This window comes from Elgaria multicarinata, chromosome 2 (genome assembly GCF_023053635.1).
Source record: "Elgaria multicarinata webbii isolate HBS135686 ecotype San Diego chromosome 2, rElgMul1.1.pri, whole genome shotgun sequence".
In the NCBI taxonomy this organism is placed as follows: domain Eukaryota; kingdom Metazoa; phylum Chordata; class Lepidosauria; order Squamata; family Anguidae; genus Elgaria; species Elgaria multicarinata.
In genome coordinates, this window is record NC_086172.1 from 157,937,314 (window position 1) to 157,957,373 (window position 20,060).

At 40.4% G+C, this 20,060-nt stretch overlaps 1 protein-coding gene across 2 annotated transcripts in view; it reads right to left on the reverse strand.

The window, feature by feature from the left end:
* The window catches only part of ITPK1 (inositol-tetrakisphosphate 1-kinase), a 155,100-nt gene that overhangs the window by 96,887 nt on the left and 38,153 nt on the right, over positions 1 to 20,060 (reverse strand). For both annotated transcript variants that reach the window (XM_063117983.1, XM_063117982.1), the window contains exon 2: positions 18,392 to 18,416. In XM_063117983.1, coding sequence (XP_062974053.1) covers positions 18,392 to 18,416 — 25 coding nt within the window. The remainder of the gene's footprint in view (positions 1 to 18,391; positions 18,417 to 20,060) is intronic.

The window sequence follows — 20,060 nt, forward strand, 5'->3', positions numbered from 1 at the left end:
GAAAAGAGCATTCCACCATGTTAAGGCCGAAATTGGGGGTGGGTCATTCTGACGTTAATAAAATGGAAAATGTTTCACCAATCTTTCTGAAACGGAGACCTGCCAGAAAGAAATGCTGGTTTTACATACCCTGCGCATTTCAAGAAGATTTGTGAAATATTGAGGGCAGGATGGCAGTTCAAAGTACCAAAATAGGGAAAACCTCTCTGGCTCAAAATGGCTTTCTATTTCCGGGTGGCGATGATTTTTTTGCTCACTAAAAGCTCCGAATTCGGACCCTTACCCTTCAAACCAGCAGTGGGATCTTGTCCCCCTGTCCTTCTAGTTAGTGGAATGGCTTTTCTTTTTTCAAAATTCGCTTCCATTGTTTTTTAATGAACATTTCTTTGCCCCATTAAAGTGAGTACAGACTCATAACTCCTAAATGGAGCATGCTCAGTAGTGTAACTCTCCCCCCTCCCTCCTGGTTCAAACAGATTGGAATGCTGGAAATAAGATGGCTGCCTGGCTGAAATAAGATGGCCGCCTGGCTCATTAAGGAGCCATTTCCTTCTGCAGATAAGCCAAGGCCCTGTCTGGGTCCTCTCCTTCCCCACAGTGCTGTGGAGGCCAGGGAGAGAGAGAGAAACTATCTGCCTTGCTTGGAGGGAGGCCCTTCCCTGGCCTCCAAGGAAAAAGAAAACCTGGCTAGCTCAGGTAGGGGTTTGATTGACTTTGTTGTGTGTCTGTGATTGTGAAGAGGGAGGGTAGTGTGGGTGGGTGTGTTGGACAATTAGTTATCTCCTGAAAGCCTCTCTAAGGTAGATACAGCTTGGCAACAGTTATCCATGGCCTGATAACCTCTGGGTTAAGACATCTGTAACATGCTGTACATGGGGTTGCCTATGAAGACTGTATGGAAGCTTCAGGTAAAATTCAGCTACAAGGTTTTTAAACAAGATCAAGATTGAAGGTATTTCACCATTTCTCAAACGCCATTGAATACCAATCCATCACCAACAATTCAGGTTGCTAGTGCTTACGATTAAAAGACTACATGAATACGGACAAGGGTAGCTGAATACTACTACTACTACCACTACTAAATTTCTTTCTTACCCGCCTCTCCATTTTGATGGAGGCGGGGAACAACAGTAAGGGAGAGGGCCTTTTCAGTGGTGGCCCCCCAATTAAGGAATGATCTCCCCGATGAGGCTCGCCTGGCGCCAACATTGTTATCTTTTCGGCGCCAGGTCAAGACTTTTCTCTTCTCCCATGCATTTAACAGCATTTAACAACGCTAAGTTTGTTTGTTTTTAACGGACCCCAGAACTGTTGTTTTTAAATGGATACCGTTGTTTTTATATTGTTGTTTTTATGTTTTTGATGGTTTTAAATTTTGTATACTTTTTATTGTTCACTATTTTTAACTTTTGTAAACTGCCCAGAGAGCTTTGGCTATGGGGCGGTATATAAATGTAATAATAAATAAAAGTATAAAATACATAAAATACTGATTAAAAACATAGTATACATTGTTAAAACATCCTAAAAGCATCCTAAAAGGAATGCCTGCTTCCACATCCCCTTGCCTATTCACTATAATTATTATCCAAGACCCTCCTCTAGGTATCCCTGTCATCAGAAAAGTGAGGCAGGTAGTTCTCCAGGGCTGGTCTTACTATGAGGAAGAGTGAGGCAGTCACCTCAAGCATCGCATTTTGGGTGTTATAAAAGGGCAGCAAATTGTTACTTACTTTGTTTTTTTGTAATTTACTTTGTTACTTTGTTAATCAGTATTTTATGTATTTTATACTTACTGTTGGTCCCTGCCTCGATCAAAATGGAGAGGCTGGTAAAAAATAATCTTCTTCTTCTTCTCCTTCTCCTTCTCCTCCTCCTTCTTCTTCTTCTTCTTTCTACCGCCAGGCATGGGGAGAGGTGTTTACAGGATTTTCTGCCTCATGTACCAAAATAATGTGGCTGGCTTTGGATACTAGGCACTTGACTTGTGTGTGCTTGTGAAAGATTTCCTGCTCTGCCTGAGGCAGTACAATGTCTAGGGCCAGCCCTGGCCTTCTCGATGATGGTGCCTCATTTATGAAAGTCTCTTCTCAGGGCAGCTTGCCTGGCACTTACTTTGCTATCTTTTCAGCCCCAGGCACAGTCCTTTTACTTTCCTACATTAAATATCACTGTTTAACTTTACTGCTGCAGGTTTTTAGCTGCTGTTTTATACTTTGTTTTTTGTTCGTTATATGTGTTTCAATTGTGTAAGCTGCCCTGAGAATATTTATACTGAAGGCCTGCGTGGAACATTTCTATTAAATAAAAATAAGTTAAAACCCCAGTTCAAACATCAGCTTAGCCATGAACTCACTAGGAGACCTTGCAAAGCCACGTTCTCCCAGATTCCTGCAACCTGTAATATGGGTATAATACTGATTTGTCTTACAGAACTGTTGTATGTGTTACTGAAATAATACATGAATCACTTAGAGATAGTAGTGTATAACTATGATTGATGTATTGTCTCACTGGGCAACATCTTGGAAATGTTCACTAAGAATTGACATTCATAGGGTTGGATTCAGACTTGCCCCTCTGCGAATGGAAGGGCTCCTTCTGTTTGCAAAGGGAACTGGGATCCAGTAGAGGCACCTTCTCCTTTCTGGAAGAAAGGGATTGGGTGGTGATTTTCTTGTTTTGCCTTCAGTCCGTAGCCTTCTTTGCTGTTCTGGAGAGCAAGTCTGGATCCAACCCATAATGTTTCCAATTAAAAAAGCAATAGAATAAAGAAAGTTCAGTGTGTGTGTGTGTGTGTGTGTGTGTGTTAGTTTAAGGTGCCAAAGCTGTGATTAAGCTAGTGCTGTCTACCTAAGGCTTAGCTCAAACCCAGTGTATCAGCAACTCTTCTTTTTATCTTAAAACTTCCATTCATTGTGACTCCGATTAAAACATGTTACTCCTCTGTGAAAAAAGTGTAAACTTACACCCTCAACAACAGGGATCAATGTGAAGTGGTAGAGCACTTACTAGGTTCAATTCGTTGCAACTCCAGTTAATTTATTTAAAACTGTTGCATCTTGCTTCTCTAAAGCGGCTTACAGTAATTAAATACAGATAACAAACAAACAAAAATAAAACAGCATATCAGTTAAAACCATCTCAAAACCCTACAACAGGAGTAGCACAGAATCCAAACAACCACTAAAGGGATCCTGGGTTGCAGGCTGGGAAATGATGTGGGGACGTGGAGAACTCCTATCGGTCAGCAGTCAGTCAATGAATCCATGGTACAACATCACATTTTTAAGGCCACAATAGCCATAAATTATCCATGCCTGTGAGGCAAATTTTCCAACCTCCAGTAAGCAAAGCAAATGGGTTTATTTATTAAGATTTATGCCCTGCCCTTCAATCAAATTGGCAGGGTGGCTGGTTAAGTATACTCTCAGCTTACAACTGCCACACTCTTTTCTCACAGCTAGACACCCCCCCCTCCTCTCCACAAGTGACTTAAATAAGCCGAAATTTCAGGATAGGCACATTCCAGGACTGAGTTGCGGCAGCTTCCTCTTCCCACACTCCCTTACGCTTGACTTGACTTACTTCATCTCATCAATTCGCTGCTGAGGCTGTCAGAAAGACAGAAAACAGCAGTCAGGCATTTACCCTCGCCCTCTGCCCTGCCCATCATGCTAGAATACAGCTCCAGTTGAGAACCTCCATCCTTCCTGCTACCAACTGTTGATGCTGAAGCCATCAGCGGAAGAGGAAGCATGGTGCCGGTGATCTAAAAACCTTGCAAATAGGACTCTAGTACCTGAATTGCTCCCTGCTTCCTTCCTCCTCCCTCCCTATCCCCTTTCCTTTTGAATCATGTCTTTTAGATTGTAAACCTGTGGGCAGGGATTATCTTATTTATCTTTGTCAACTGCCTTGAGAGGCTTTTTAGCTGAAGGGTGGGATAAAAATGCAATGCAGTGCAATCAATCAATCAATCAATTCATTACATTGCAAGCTTTTTATTGCCCCATTATTCCTATCGTGCAGCTACCAGTGTGACTGATTTACATCAAACTGTTATCCCAGCTTTCCCCTCATGGATGTGCTCAAAGCAGTTTACAAAACCCAATGAATGAATTAAAACAACAGTAATTTATATCATTAAAATCATAAAACAAGTAGCACGATAATAAAAGAAAAATAGCAAGACTTAGGGTTTTACCACACAAGGCTAAAATCCTGCATCCTTACCAAGGCTTCTGCTTTCGGCTTCTTTGTGGGATCCTTGACATAGGCAGACACATGCTTTGCATCAAGGACTTCCTTTCTTGGAAAGTTCTATATGTTTCATTATACAGCCACTAGATGGCACTGCCAATCAGATTAACATTCCTTATTGTGTTATCTCTGATCTTTTTAAAAGTGGAATAACGTTCAGAAAGTATGGGAGAAACCCTGGAGGTGGCTGAAGTTGTGGAAAGAACCCACAAATTTCTGTAAGTGACCAATCACGTTTGTGCAATGAAAACCTCATGTACATCAATAGCAATCATTCCAAGCTTAATGGAAGAGAAACTTCTTCAAATTCTAATGAAACACCAGTAAAGATGACTATAAACTAAGTTCTTGTGGCATGGAGTTTCACATGCAGGGGACTATCACAGAAAAGGCCCTCTCATGGTACCAAATGTACCTCAAAAGGCCTTGGTACCCACCAACAACTTCTGGGGCAGCTTCTTAGATATCTAATGCTATAAATCAGTGATGGGAAACATGTGGCCCTCCAAATGTTGGCCTGAAACTCCCATCATCTCACACCATTGACTATGCTGGTTAGAACTAATGGGAGCTGTAGTCCAGCAACATCTTGAGGGCCAGGAGTTCTCCACTCCTGCTATAAGCAATGCTCTTAGAACTGTCAAGCCTACATTTAGCTTGGCTCAATTCTGAGTAATCTAGACCTATTTCTCTGCAAAACTGGCCTTCTCCTTGCTTGTCTTTAGTTTTTGCCAATCAATCTGTGTTGTTTGGGGAGAAGTTGTCTGCCCTTTTGGTTAAGGGACAACACTCCAGGGCCATTTGGCCTCTTTTGAACTCTGTTACTGAATAATTGTGAAATTTTCATTTCATTCAGTCTCTCTGCTGCAACTTTTACAAAGAGAAACATAAAAACTGGATTTTTTCAGTCCCCTTATTTAAAATCTGTATATGTTGCTTTTCTGCCTGACAACAGAACTTCAGGGCAACCAACAATGAGAAAATTAAACCACAAACAGTGAAAAGGAAAAAAAAAGGTAGATGAGTGATGATTTGGGGGCATTTATAGAGATACTGGTCTGAAATGGTCAATCCCCAGTTTAGATGTCAAAACTGCTGTTCTTTGAAGTTGCCACAGCAGAGAATGAAAAAAAAAATACCTCCCCAACTCTTTGCTTGAACTGTGTAACCTAGCAACAAGGGGCAGGTAGCACCTGATGTTTTCATCCCTAGGCACAAGTTTCTCTTCAACCAGGAAAAAAGCCAAGGTTTCTGGCTCTTTTAGGGGGCAATGTTGACCACTGAGAGGGTTTTCTGGGGGGTGGGGGGAGAATGATGTTTGCTCCCTGGTCTTTAGATGTGTCTTTGCTGCATCCTTATTCCCTGCAAAACCCTCACTCTACAAGCACTTTTGTTGTTTTATGGCTGTATCTTGTTTCACCCAATCGCCATACCTGTCATGCATCTGATTAAAATCATATTGGTAAAATTCTAGTTATATGGATTACTTCAGAACTGGACATTATTTTCTTCATCCCCGCAATTATCTCCTATACAGGGGTCTACGTAGGTTATCCTCTTCTTCCACTATCTCCCTTCTCTGACGAAAATTAGTCCAATTGGGGCTTTCCATTATAGTTGCTATAGTTATATGAACATGGAGATTAGGATAAAATATTATAGTGAAATAATATCATGGAAAATGCCTGAAACTACAACCAAGACTACTAACAGTTTCATGTAAGTTGTACAATACAAGAACTTGGCAAGACACACAAATATAGGGTGGGACTCATCTAAACTTTGAAAGCAAGTTACATGCTGCTCTCCCTGAATTCATCTACTTGAGTATGACGAATTGAGTATCATTGCAATATCGAGAGTATGCTATCTTGCTAAACTTATAATTCTATGGCTCTAGTAAAAACACAGCAATGAATATGCAGGAAGGGGAATAATCTGATGAACTGAGATAGCACTCATGTCAAACCACTTATTTGCATAGCTCAAAATATGAACCTGCACAATTCAAGCTGGGAAGACATTCAGTCCTTATTTCACTGTTTGCTGGCCTGCGTTCATCTGCCTGAAGCAATTCCATTAACACAAAATGCTATCTTCATTAATCTAGCAAAATTACACTTTAGTAGCCACTCTTCTTAAAATTCCTTAGATATCAGATTATAAACCCACACTCCTCTAGGGTTTAGGATTTTTGACGTCTTTAAACCTAATTAGCGTCATTATATTAAGTGAAATCTGGAAAGTCCCCCAAAAAGAATCAGATAAGGGTTTTCACTAAAACCCGCTCTCAGAATAGGGCGAATCCTGATACGTAGGAGGGAAAACATATTCTGCAAATGAGTGCCAGCCTCACTTTTGGGTTCATGGGAGCCATGAAATGCTAGAGCCAGTAGCTGACAGATTTCAGCCATGACAGCTCCAGCAATCATGCATCATAGAAATTTTGCTACAGTTGACATCTGTACAATACAGGCTTGTATAGAACCTTGCAGTTGCCAAGGCAGACAATGGACGGCACCCACATTAGTAATCCCTTGGTGAAAGCAAGGGTTAGTAGAAGTACACGGTGAGTGGAATAGGTAGGAAGGATCTACCTAAACATCAGAAGAGCCTGATGGATCAGACCAAAGACTTATCTAGTCCAGCATTCTGTTCCTACAGTAGCCAACCAGATGCCCATGTGAAGCCGACAAGCAGGACATAAACACATTAGCACCATCCTGCTCATGTTCCCTAGCAACTGATATTTAGAAGCATACATCATGACTAGTAGCTGTTGATAGCCTTATCCTCCAGGAATTTGTCTAATCCCCCTTTAAAACCATCCAAGTTGGTGGCCATCACTACACGGAACCAGTCTGGAAGGAAGGAAGGAGACCATAAAGTAGTATTGGAGGGGTACAGTCTAGGGAAGGAGGGAACATTAAGTGGGAAAAGGACACATGCCTTTATCCTTAGCCTTATCCTGAGGTCATCCCAATTAGGGGATGCAGGATTTAATCACAGTGGACCTCATACTGGATTGATAAAGTACCAAGTAAGTGTCAGGGAAATATCTTTCCTCCAATCTCATTCGCAGCCTCCGATCTCATTTGAATCCTTGAAATCTAGCTTAGGATGTTACCAGTCCAGTATAAGAGTTTTACAGAGGTGGTGGTGGTGTACTTACTGGTCCCAACCACAAACATAAGCATATAAAAACATCTGAGAGAGAGATATACATGGGTTTTCCCAGCTTCAGTAGTTCAGGCATTTTCAAAGGATGAAAAGCTACAGACAGACTGCAAATATTAAATAGCTTGTTAGAAAAAGGATGAGAAGACATTGTTTTTGCACACCATAGTTATATAACATTAAATATGTTACTATGATTTCCATCAATTAACACTTTTGAATAAAATGTTCAACTATTAGGACACAAAATAGGAATACATATAACGATGGCTGCAAAAATCCAGGCTCCTTTAAAATGATCTAAAAGGGTTAATAAAAACAAGAAAACCTTCTCAAAACTCATCTTTGATTGGAAAGTGGTAGCCAGAGCCCACAAATGACTATCATAGACAGACAACCAAGATTAAGTTCAAGAGGCTCTGTTCACAATAAATCTATTACCGTGTTCTCTTCGGGAAAACGTATTTACACTGGAGAAAAGGGAATTTCTGGATTAGTAGTATACCCTTTTAGACTTTTATTAATTATAAACAAAAAAACTTTGGAACAATGAAGCCAAAGCTAAACACTTTTAAATGCTATTTATTTCAATGGGAAAGAGACTTCAGCAACTGCTTAGAACTCCCCTTGAAATCCATGGGAGTCAAAAGTGTCAATGAAGTGGTAGAAAGAGAGATGGTGACTGGCGCGGAGTCTTAAAAGACGTCCTTTACCAAAACGTATTGGGCATTTTACTATTTTATAAAAATCATATTTTTTCAGTCCTGTTTCGAGGCTTTGTCCCCTCTTTTTTTGCTCATAATTGTGGCACTGCTCCCTTTTCCCCTATGTTAGGATGCGCACATGAATCGCGATGGCTGAACTTTTATTCATGAATATTTGCCTGCACTGAATGTGTAAATGGACGAGTCCAAAATCAAGGAACAGAACGAAGAAGCTGCTCTCTTTGCAACTGCCTTTGCTACTTAATACTGCCCATTCTCAACATTGAAGAACCATGGCCCGAAATTTGTAACAAGCTTCTCTGACCTACACAGACACTTGCCTGACAGTCTGGCCTTCAATTGACCAAATGAATCCTATACATCCTTACTCAGAATAAGTCACATTAACGGATTGCAGCCTTAGTAACAAAAGGAAAATCTCTCTCTCTCTCTCTCTCTCTCTCTCTCTCTCTCTCTCTCTCTCTCTCTCTCTCTCTCTCTCTGTGTGTGTGTGTGTGTGTGTGTGTGTGTGTGTGTGTGTGTAAGTTTAAAGACACTGATATAGAAAAGAAATCATTGACCCCTGGTGGTTTTTAATAAAACCTGGATTGGTAAATGATCTGGTTTGGCTCAATTTCAACCTATCATGTCAAGCTGGATTTAGTTAAAGTCCTGATGGTCAAAGCAGGCTCTCTGTGAAGCTTTATACAACACCAGCTACTATTATCCAATGTTAAGTAGTGCCATGCTGGATCAGAACAAGGGTCTATCTAGCCCAGCACTCTGTTCACATAGTGGCCAACCAGATGTTGACCAGGGACCAACAAAGCAGGACATGGAGCAACAGTACCTTCCCACCCATGTTCCCCAGCAACTGTTGCACACAGGCTTCTGTCTTGAATACTGGAGATAGCACACAACCATCAGAGCTAGTACCCATTGATAGCCTTCTCTTCCAGATGCTGCAAGTACTGATTAGGAAAATAAGGTAGTTGTGTGTCCTACTTTGCAGGGAACCGTCCACAATTTGAAGATCGTTTCTGTTTGAAAGACTGCCCAGTGTAAGTCAGATTGAAAGATAAAGAACAATAAAGCAAAAAGAGCAAGAGCCTTGAAGTTGTCCATCAACAGATAACACCTGGACAGCAAGACTGACCAGGCACACAGGTCATCTGGAAATCATAAATCTATAGAGTTTATTTATTTATTTGTTACATTTATATTGCGCCTTTTCCTCCAAGGAGCCCCAGGCGGAGTACATGATCTTCCTCCTCGGCATTTTATCCTGACAACAACCCCGTGAGGTAGGTTAGGCTGAGAGACTTACTGACCAAAAGTCATCCATTGAGCTTCACTGCCAAATGGGGACTTGAACCTGGATCTCCCCAATCCCAGTCCAGCACTCTTAACTACTGCAGCACACACGCTGTATTTCTAAATTTCCATCTCTATGCATATAAATTAGCATATGAAAGCCTATGTCCTCTTTTGTCCTCTTTTTTTGATGTTGCATAAGTGGCCAGCCTAAAAAATACTGATGAGCAAAGGAACAAATAAGTTATGTTTTAATGACAACATCTGAGGAATACCAAATGCACACGTTTTAAAACCCAATTAAGTAATATTTTATTTTGGTGGGGTTTAACTTCCATTACCTAACTGGAAATATTTTTATGAAGTTTCATGCCTTATCATCCACGCTTGTTCTTGTCATGCTTGACCATTACTGAAACATACTTCGTTGCTATGTCACCACTTGAAAACACACACACACACACACAAATTTGTGAGAGATTCAACAAAGAAAGATTTTAATCCTCAATCAGCAGGGAGTCAAAGAAAATTACCATTCACAAGTAACTATGTTCAGTATTTGTTGCAATCAAAATGAAAAACTTTATTTAGTTCACCCCTCATATATGACACTCAAATTTATGGTCTTTGACTTTGCAAAGATGACAATTTAGAACGAAAGCAGAATTTACCGAAGTCAGAAGGGTTCATGAAGCTTTCGGGCATAGGTTATATAATAGTAACACTGCCATTCTTTATACGGAGCAAACCAAGAGTGCACTACTTGCTCAATTTACTTAAATTATAAACAGGTTTTAACTTCTTAGGCCCTGGCATCAAATGTATAGGTGCCCGGGCATCAGGATTTCTCCAAGAAGGATAGCATTTGACTTGGTAGTCAAGTTTGCAAGAGTTTCTACCTTAAGGGGGGAAAAAGAAGAGAAAAAAGTTGCATCTCCACCAAAATAGCAGGAGTGCTGAACACCCAAACCTTGTCCAATATTCTCTGGATAACTGTCGTTAGTAGTAAAGAATAGTAAATTAAGCAGCAAGAAATTAGCTCCCCCTTGCAAGGCAACCCGTAAAAGACCTAAGACTGGAAATGTTAGGCTTTCCTATAAAATGACTTTATTAGAACAAACTATTTCTGAATGCATCTAGACCATAAGGTTCGGCTCTTTAGTCAACAAGACTTAAAAGTTTTCCTTTATTTGCAAAACCACCCAACGTTCTTCTTTTGTTTTCCTTACAATTTGATCCCATACAGTACTAGCTCAATCCCAATGATGTCTTTTCTATCCGTTCTTCAGCAGATTCTCTCAAAACAGTGTAAATAAGTAGCTGCTATTTGGCAAGACAGCATCAGGCAAGGGGGGAAATTGGAGTCTCTACTAACTATTGAAATAATGACTTTTTGGCATAAGGTTAGAATGGCCTTTCTGGTATGGGTTAAGTAAACCATGTTTGAACTGAAAATTTTCCTAGCGCTATGAAACTTGCACTTCACAGAATTTTATTGTATTGACAAGGGATTGGACTCAATGGCCTCTGACGTCCCATCCAACTCTGTGATTTTCGGAAGAAGAGAGCATGCGGAATTTGTCTAGGTTCTATCCTGGTTTGTCCCATTCTATTTGCAGCGCACATACAAACTAATAAATTACATGAAAGTATTGATCGCCGCCATCTGGCACCACCCTCAATTTTTCATAGTACAGAGAAAATCCCTATTGTGTGGCCATAACATATTCCTTTTTTAATTATGGTTTCTCCTGCTTGCTGTTAGGTCCCTTTAGAGCTGTCAACAAGTCATAGAGAACAGGACACCAATTCATTTTTAAGCCTATCCTAAGGTCAGCAACATAGTGTCTATGGGCACTATTGAACCCCCTGACACCCCTGCACGTCCACTTGTCTCCTCCAATTTTTAAAACTAAATTTTGTGACTTTTTATTTTTAAACCTTGGGCACTTTAAAAATAAATCAGCCTCTAGTAGTCTTACTATTTTCCTTACCTTTCTTATCCCTCCCCCAGAATGTCTCTGGGCCCAGCCCATTCTTTGGAGAAGAAGGGAAAGGGCAGCTGTCCTTTGAGGCAGCTGGATGCTATATTTCTGCTGACACCCAGCATGCCAGCCAGCTAAAAAAAGGAGAGAAAAGAGACTCTCCTGTCAACAGGTAAACTTGGGGGAGGAGCCAATGAAGGTGTTCTGGCTAAGGGCTGCATTTGTGTGTTTATGTGTGTTTTGCCTGGGATTTGGGGGGAGAATTGTTTTGCCTGTGTGACAGTAGCTCATTCTGGGGTGGGTGGGTGTAGTTTCACCTGTACGGTGGTGATCTTTTCGGATAGGTTTGTGTGAGTGGATAGTTTTGCCTGTGTGGTAATCTATTTTGGTGGGGGCTGAGCATTCTCCTTCTGTGAAATGGGTATTTTGCTGTGCTTGGAAGAGGCAAATACACAACAAACCTCTGCCTTGTACTCAGCTTCTTGGGGAAGTGACATTTTTTATGACTAGGCAGGGCACCATGGCAGCTATTCAGTGATGGTGATCAAGATCATTTCTCAGATTTTCAAATGTGTCCATGGGCCCAAAAAGGTTAGAGCCCTTTGAGTTAATCCAGTTAGAACACTGATAACTTTCTCAAGGATAAAGTCTTCAGTTTATCTACCTGCATGTTCCTCCTCTACTGTAGACCAGAAGTTCCATGATGCACTCAGGCAATCTATTCTGCACCAAGAAAAGCTGGATTCTGCAACCTGCAGACATTTGTATATTTTTCATACTTCATCTTTAGGAGATGCATGGATGGAGCACACACAAGTGCATGAGAAACAGTTGGAGCATTTTTACATAAAAGGTATGAAGCTTATTCATTTGTTAAAATCAAATTTTGGGGAGGCACATATATCATTTTTACCCCAAAAGGAATTGAGGTCAAAGTTGCAATTTCCAAGCAAAATGAGCCCTTTTATTGATCTGCTGGCTTGCAAAGAAATACACAAAGAACACTCTCCTCTGTATTCTAGGGACCCAGCTTTGCAACATCATTCAAATCTTGCTTGGCTTGGAGGACTTCCAATAGAGTCTATGTATATGTTATTGGATGTGTATTTTATAAGCTCCCTTTCATTGGATATATTCTGCTCTTCACCAAGTCCACTAATGTTTCACACAAAAATAAACCCCTCAACATTTCACAAAAACAGGCGTTGCCTGGCAACAATGAGTGCAAACTGTTTTTAGGAGTATTCTAGTTTGACTGAAGACAAACTCACTTCTTTGAAGCTTTTTGACGAATCCTGCTTTAAAAGGAAGAGGATTTCCCCTGTTCCTTTTATTAAAGTAGTAATTTAAGAACATGACAAAATTCGTATTTTTCTTTAATGAGCATCAACATACTACACTATAACAACTGACTTTTGCACAATTTCTTTTGATTAAAAAAACAAATTAAACATTTCCCAGTTTCTGTTGCTATTTCACTATCAAACTATATATTAGTTACATAAGCTTATCTGAGAACTTTGCTTCAGTAAGACCCTGTTTTGGGTTCCATCCTCCGCTCAAAAAATGGCAAGTGGACACCCAGGACTGGAACTTTTCAGCTATAACACCCAAGATATAGAACTAGCCTTTGTAGAAAGATCTGCCCAACCCCATCACTGCTCATTTCTGTATGGACAGCAGCCCATTTTATTCCTGCAAGCTTCTGCTACTTCCTTTGTAGCTGTTTTCAGTCTCTTTTATTGGATAATTGTAATTTGCTACTGGTATTTATTATTGTTTTGTTCTCTTGCACTGTAAGACATCGTGAATGTTTTATAAGAAAGTAGGATAATGATAATCATCATCATCATCATCATTTTAGGTCGTATCCAATGTTAGTCCTATATAGAATAAATCCATTGAAATTAATGGGACAAGTTAATTGTGACTAACTTAAATGTCGTTTATTTCAATGGGTCTACTCTACATAGGACTAACATTTGATACCCCCCATTGAGAATAAATACAGTCTCAAAATACTTGTCCAACTGAGGTAAGTCAGGTGGATGCTAGAAGAAGGGCCTTTTCAGTGGTGGTGCTCCAATTATGGAATGCCCTTTTCATAGAGACTTGCTTGGTCTTTGTGGTGCCACATCAAGACTTTTTCTTCTCTCAGGCTTTTAGATCCTTGTACTGCTATTGTCCTCTGCTGTTGGTTTGACGATGGTTTTATTCTGCACTGTTTTGCTCTTGTTTAGATTGCACATTTTATTTTATGTATTTTATCGTTTTTAACCTGTATTTCGTGAATGGCCCAAAAGCCTTTGACTACTGGGCAGCACTGAAATGCAGCAAGTTCTTCATAGCTTCTGAACAGAAGACATGTTTTGGGGGCCAAGGAAGAATCTAAAAGTTAATAGGAGCCCAATCTGTTAGGGTGAAAGGAAGATCTGTGAATACCTCTCACATTTTACTCTGTACAGCACTATGTACACTGATGGTGCTATATAAATAAATAGTAATAATAATAAAAAATCCACATCTTATTTCCCTATCCCACCACTGCCTCTCTACCAGAAGAAAAAATTATTGGGCTCAGAGCATAAGCAACTTGCAAGCAGTACTATTTCCAGGTTTCTGAGGGCCATTGGGCAAGAACCCTTCAATGGGCACCTTCGCTCAGGGAGTCTACTTTCTCACCTCCGCCCATCACTAGGAGCTATTTCTGCTCCTCTTTCTTGTCATTGCTATAACTGCTTGCTTGAAACGCACAGAGCCATAACAACATAAGAAATGCCATGCTGGATCAGACCAAGGGTCCATCTAGTCCAGCACTCTGTTCACACAGTGGCCAACCAGCCATCGGCCAGGGACCAACAAGGCAGGACTTGGTGCAACACCATTGATCAATATGACCGTGGCATCTATTGCTCCTCATTTTCACCGCCACCGTTAACACAGCCAGAGTGAAAGACAGATGAACAAGCAGGTTGCAATGGTGAAGAGGAGGAGCAATTCCAGGGCAGCTCTTACCAAACTTACCTTTGACACCCACCATGCTTGCAAGATACTGGGAATCAGGGATTGCTAGGGCTATGAGAGATGATTGCGCATATGAGGGCAGCAGCATGGAGGAAAAACAAGTCTGCATTGAGCTTTATTGTAATCTTTTGTACAAGGGTGCTGTACTACTGGTCCAAATGGATCATGCCTTCCCGCTGCTTTGTTTTACTGTGTGTGTGTTTTAATTAACTCTGAGATCCTCTAAATTCTGCAAACTCAGGGATGAACAGGCTACACAGAATACTGCGAGAAGAGAGAAATGTGGATAGACTATAGATATAACTGTATTTTATGTTACAGGTCGTTGGTTGTCACCAGCAATACGAGCAAGTTTCTACTAAACCTAGCTCAGGAGGATACAATCCAGGATCCTGAACCAATAATCAAAAGCAGCTTATGCTTAACACAAATATACCTCCTACCAGTTCATTAAGTCTCCAACCTATTGCAATTCAGAGCCATCTACCTTTAGCACAAGAGAAACCAATGTAGTACATAAACTACAGTTAGCCATGGAGCTGGCCTTTTTCAGAAGTAACTGGGGTGAAGAGTTCCAATTAAATCCTTTAAAGTGTGTAGATTCCAGCTTCAGCATTTTTCCCCCCACGGCATGCTGAATGGTTCAGCTGCAGAGAAATGACATCTTCAAGTGCTACCAGCGATTTTGTGTCATACGTTTAGTAAAGATTTATGGGACTATAAGGTTATGCCATGAGAAGAAATCTTTAGCAAAAGCAAGCAGGCAAATGTACAACACTGCAGTGGCCAATTATTTTCCTATTCCAGGACTGAACTACGTAATCTTCAGCTTTTAAGATCAGATAGATCTTAATTGGTCAAAGCTACATGCAAAATTGGGGGGGGGGGGCTGTACACAAAGGAGAATGTTGGAATTTACTAATAAAAGCAAGATATTATTCTAATATGAAAAGGAAAGGAAAATTGTAGCAAAAGGTATGAGCAGCTTAATGACAAAGCAATGCAATTATTTTGGTATAATACTAATCCAGGGCATTTTAAAAATAAATTTATTACATTTCTATATCACCCAAAAGATGGAGCTCTCTGGGCGGTTCACAAAACAAAATGTAAAAATCATAGTACAACATAATCACATAACATTCATACATCAGCTTTGCTAACTGAATTTTTATAGGACGGGAGAAGGGATCCAGTGCAACACTATAGCCAACCCTATGATGTCTTGGAGTAAAATGTGCCCCAAGAAATTGGCATGAAATAGAAGGCCCAGCCTGCAGGGTTGGAAGGATGTTCTTCTTCTATGACAGCCTTCCTCAAACATGTGCTCTCCAGACGTATTAGACCACAGCTTCCATCATTCCCAACCAGCCTGGACCTTTGCAATCCAACACATCTGGAAGACACCTGTTTGAGTAAGGCTGTTCTGTGACAACACGCTATTCTGAACATAATAAATCTAGTCCCTGTGAGTCACCAGTGAGAAAAGGATCCTAAACCAAGTCTTATGGTTATTTTCTGAGAGAAAGACAGACCACAATTTCCAGTGGAATCCCTGTTATTAACTACAGCAGTAGGAGAGTGAGGAGGGGCATGAGGACAGAAACAGGTCCCTGTGCAGACGCATTTTTGTACATACAAACCCCACTTTGGAAAACAAAGATAAAAAGAGTGTTTTGTATCATTACAGGACATATGGCTTCTTGAATTTACCAAAATAGGATATTGCTACTGTGTAATAAAACGTTTTGCATTTCTAATTTAGAGCTAGTTGAAGTCAAATAGACCTTTTCGAATGGATCTTCCTTTCTAATAGCCATTTCAGACTCAACAAATGCACCTGTTTGTGACTATGGCCATGGCTAGATCAGGCCTATATCCCAGGATCGTCCTGGGATCATCCCTGTACATCCAAATGACACACAGGGGATACCGGGAGCAGGCAGGGACGACCCCTCCATTTGCCTGGGATTATCCTTAGGTCTAGCTAAGGCCTATATTTCATTCTACTCGAAGGACAGGTTTTCATATAAAATACTTCTATACATATCAATGAAATGCTTATTCGTGTTTTTTATAAGCAGTCCAAATAATTTCTTTCAAGTGTGCCTTTTCACCTTAGTTTCACAGACACAATGATTTTTAATTAGCCCCTACAGATGACTTCCCAACTGTGATACTCCAATTTAAAGCAAGACAGTGGCGATCAGGTTCCTAGATTTTTGCAGCAGTAGTTCCACGCATTAATATCATGAATATTATCAGCTTAGGCTGATATACCAACTGCGCCCTTATCTGGACAGTGATAGCCTAGCTACAGTTATCCATGCTCTGATAACCTCTCGTTTGGATTACTGCAATGCGTTATACGTGGGGCTGCCTTTGAAAACGGTCCGGAAGCTTCAGCTGGTACAAAACAGGGCAGCCCGTTTACTAACAGGGACTGGCTGGCGAGATCACATTACGCCAGTCCTTTTACAACTTCATTGGCTGCCAGTCCAGGTCCGGGCCCGATTCAAAGTGCTGGTATTGACATTTAAAGCCCTAAACGGTTTGGGGCCAGGTTATTTGAAGGAACGCCTCCTCCCATATGTACCTACCCGGACCTTAAGATCATCTACAGGGGCCCTTCTCCGTGAGCCCCTGCCAAAGGAAGTGAGGCAGGTGGCTACTAGGAGGAGGGCTTTCTCCGCTGTGGCACCCCGGTTGTGGAATGAGCTCCCCAGAGAGGTCCGCCTGGCGCCTACACTGTACTCCTTTCGTCGCCAGCTGAAGACCTTTTTATTCACTCAGTATTTTAACACTTAATTTTAACTTAAATTTAAATTATACTGTTTTAACTCTGTATTTTAACCTTATATCAATTTTGCTGCATGGTTTTATCCTGGTTGTGCTTTTTATATTGTATTTTGTATTTGTATTTTTAACTTGGTTGTTTTATGATGATTTTAATTTTTGTGAACCGCCCAGAGAGCTTCGGCTATTGGGCGGTATAAAAATGTAATAAATAAATAAATAAATAAAATAAATATATTTTATATCGTATTATGAAGGGACCAACTAATAAAAACATCCAGTGGCCTACCTCTATCTAGAATTATCAGAAGGGTAGGAGTGGAACTCTGGTAAGTCATGCTAGCCTAAAAACTGAAATTGCCTTCTAGACAACGTAACTGCCTTCCAACATCCCACAATGCTTGTCGCCTTTCAGTCCTGCAGTTCCTTCTAAACCAACGTAAGTTTTTCCTATATTATATGTTTATTAGTTTTTTTCTTTTTGTATTTCAAATGTGGCTTTAAGCAGTGTTACAGGCATCCATGCCATCAGGACAACTAATAAATTTCAAAAGACGAGAGAACCCCTTATGCTCCTGCTCATCAGAGTTTTGGCACTGCATTATTGAAGTGGCCAAAAAAGCAAAGATAACCATGCTGGTCCATGAGAAAAACATATACAAAATCCACACTTGAACAATACCCTTATTAGTATGCATTAGTAAGGGGGCAGCAGAGGAGGGCTGCCCCCTTCCCTTTAGCAATAATCCCATTAGCCTCTGTTTTTTAAAGGCTACAGCAAGGGGAGGATTTGGCTAAAAACTGGAAGGAACTGGAAGTCGTCATTAAGGCCCACCTAGCTTTACTCTCACAACTGGCACATGAACAGTGCTGTTGTGTTCTGTGGAAACCATGTGTTTTCGGTAAGGCCGGTTTCCACCCCTATCATACCACATTGCAATAATATGGGTTTGTGATAGTTATCGTTAAACAGCATTAGCAATCTAAATCAAGCATCACAAAGCAAGGGAAATGCAAAATGCAGTGATGTTACAGCTATTCAGCCTTTACACTAGTGTGTGTGTGTGTGTGTGTGTGTGAGAGAGAGAGAGAGAGAGAGAGAGCAAATGAATCAATTGTACTCACCTGTATGACTTCTATCCCTCTTTTCCTGAGGAAAGAAAAGGGAAAGAAATAAAAATTATTTTTTAGGAAAATGCAAGACTAGTTATTGCATCAAGATTAGTAAAATGTTTCACTTCCTAGAAGAAAATTCTATGATAATGTAAAGCTCATGAGGCTACAATCCTGGAAGTCGGTTCTATTAAACACAATGGGAGTTACTTTTGAGTAGATGAGCATAGGGTGGCCTTGTAAATGTTCAAGCTAAAGGCTATGCTACTGTTACGTACATAGCAGGAACATAGAAATCTAGCCCATTAAACCAGGGATGGGCAGAAAGTAGAACTCCAGATGTTTTGGACTTCTTGACCATTGGCCATGCTGGCAGGGGCTTCTGGGACTTGCAAAACATCTGTAAATCTACCTTCTGCCCACCCCTGCATTAAACAACGTCCTTGACTTTCTGTTTTTCAAAGAAAAGATAATAAATGCAATATAACTGTAGAACCTTGGAATACATCTCACCTCATATAGAAAAACAGTTTCAGCTGCAGAATTAGGAAGTCTGATAGTCAAGGACACCTTCACCAAAGAATCCATGCCATCCAACCACCCCCAACTGAGGCCACATACTTTGGAAAAAGGGGTTGATAAGAGTGAATAAAATGAAATTATTTTTTAAAAAATACAACCCACTAAATCACATCATTTCAATACAGACAACAGGAACAAATAGCACATTCTATATCACCAAGTTATTACCAATTAACTAGAATGCATTTTTTGAAATAGAAGTTATTTCCATATACAATTATCTCAAGCATCTCAGGCTATTTGATGCATAAAATAAATCAAACTGGCAACAAGACGAAGGCAAAAATATCCAGGCATGAAATCATCACCAGAGGTTCACATACATTTTCCCTCTCCACAGTACAGTTTTTATTATGCTTTCAAAAGGCACAAATGGCAACAAACTGGTGGCCAAACACACTCATTGTCTATCCAAATGTTCTTTATAGCGCCAATAAAAATGGTCTTTGCTGGACAGATGATTTACTAGGACCAATTCAGCTATGGAAATATCAAAGTTCAAATGAAAAAGACACACATATCCTTGGCTATTTACGTCATCTAGTTCACAGCAGTAAGACGATTAGAAGTGTTCCTTAAATGAGGGAGCGGGTGGGGTGAAGGGACAATTGACAGCGAAACTACTTTGATTCGGCATATAGGTCCGTAAGAGCTGCTTCATAATTCTAATTAACCTTCCACCTAGTCGAAATGCACTATGTTTCACCCTTTAAAACAGCAGACAAGGGAACTAAATCAGCCATCTTGCATTACCTTTGCAATAGAAAAATCTGCTGCTGAAGGGAAATAAATTACAGACCCAGCATGGGTGGATGGATCTATGGCCTCTCTCACAACCATGATCTCCCTTTCTTTCCCTCATTCAAATCCCCTTCCTTTTATATTTTTAGAGTTAACCGTGGTTAGCATTATATATGCACCTATGATCGATAACTCACACTGGTTCCAAAACGCACTTCAAATCATGGGGAGGGAATAGAGAGGAGCGCTAGAACCAACAGGGCCCTCCATAAGTGAGGTTGGATCAGCCAATGGTATATCAGTGCTTGGTTACCAACAAAGTTTCTTTCTTCAATATTACTCGCTAAAGTATAGAAAA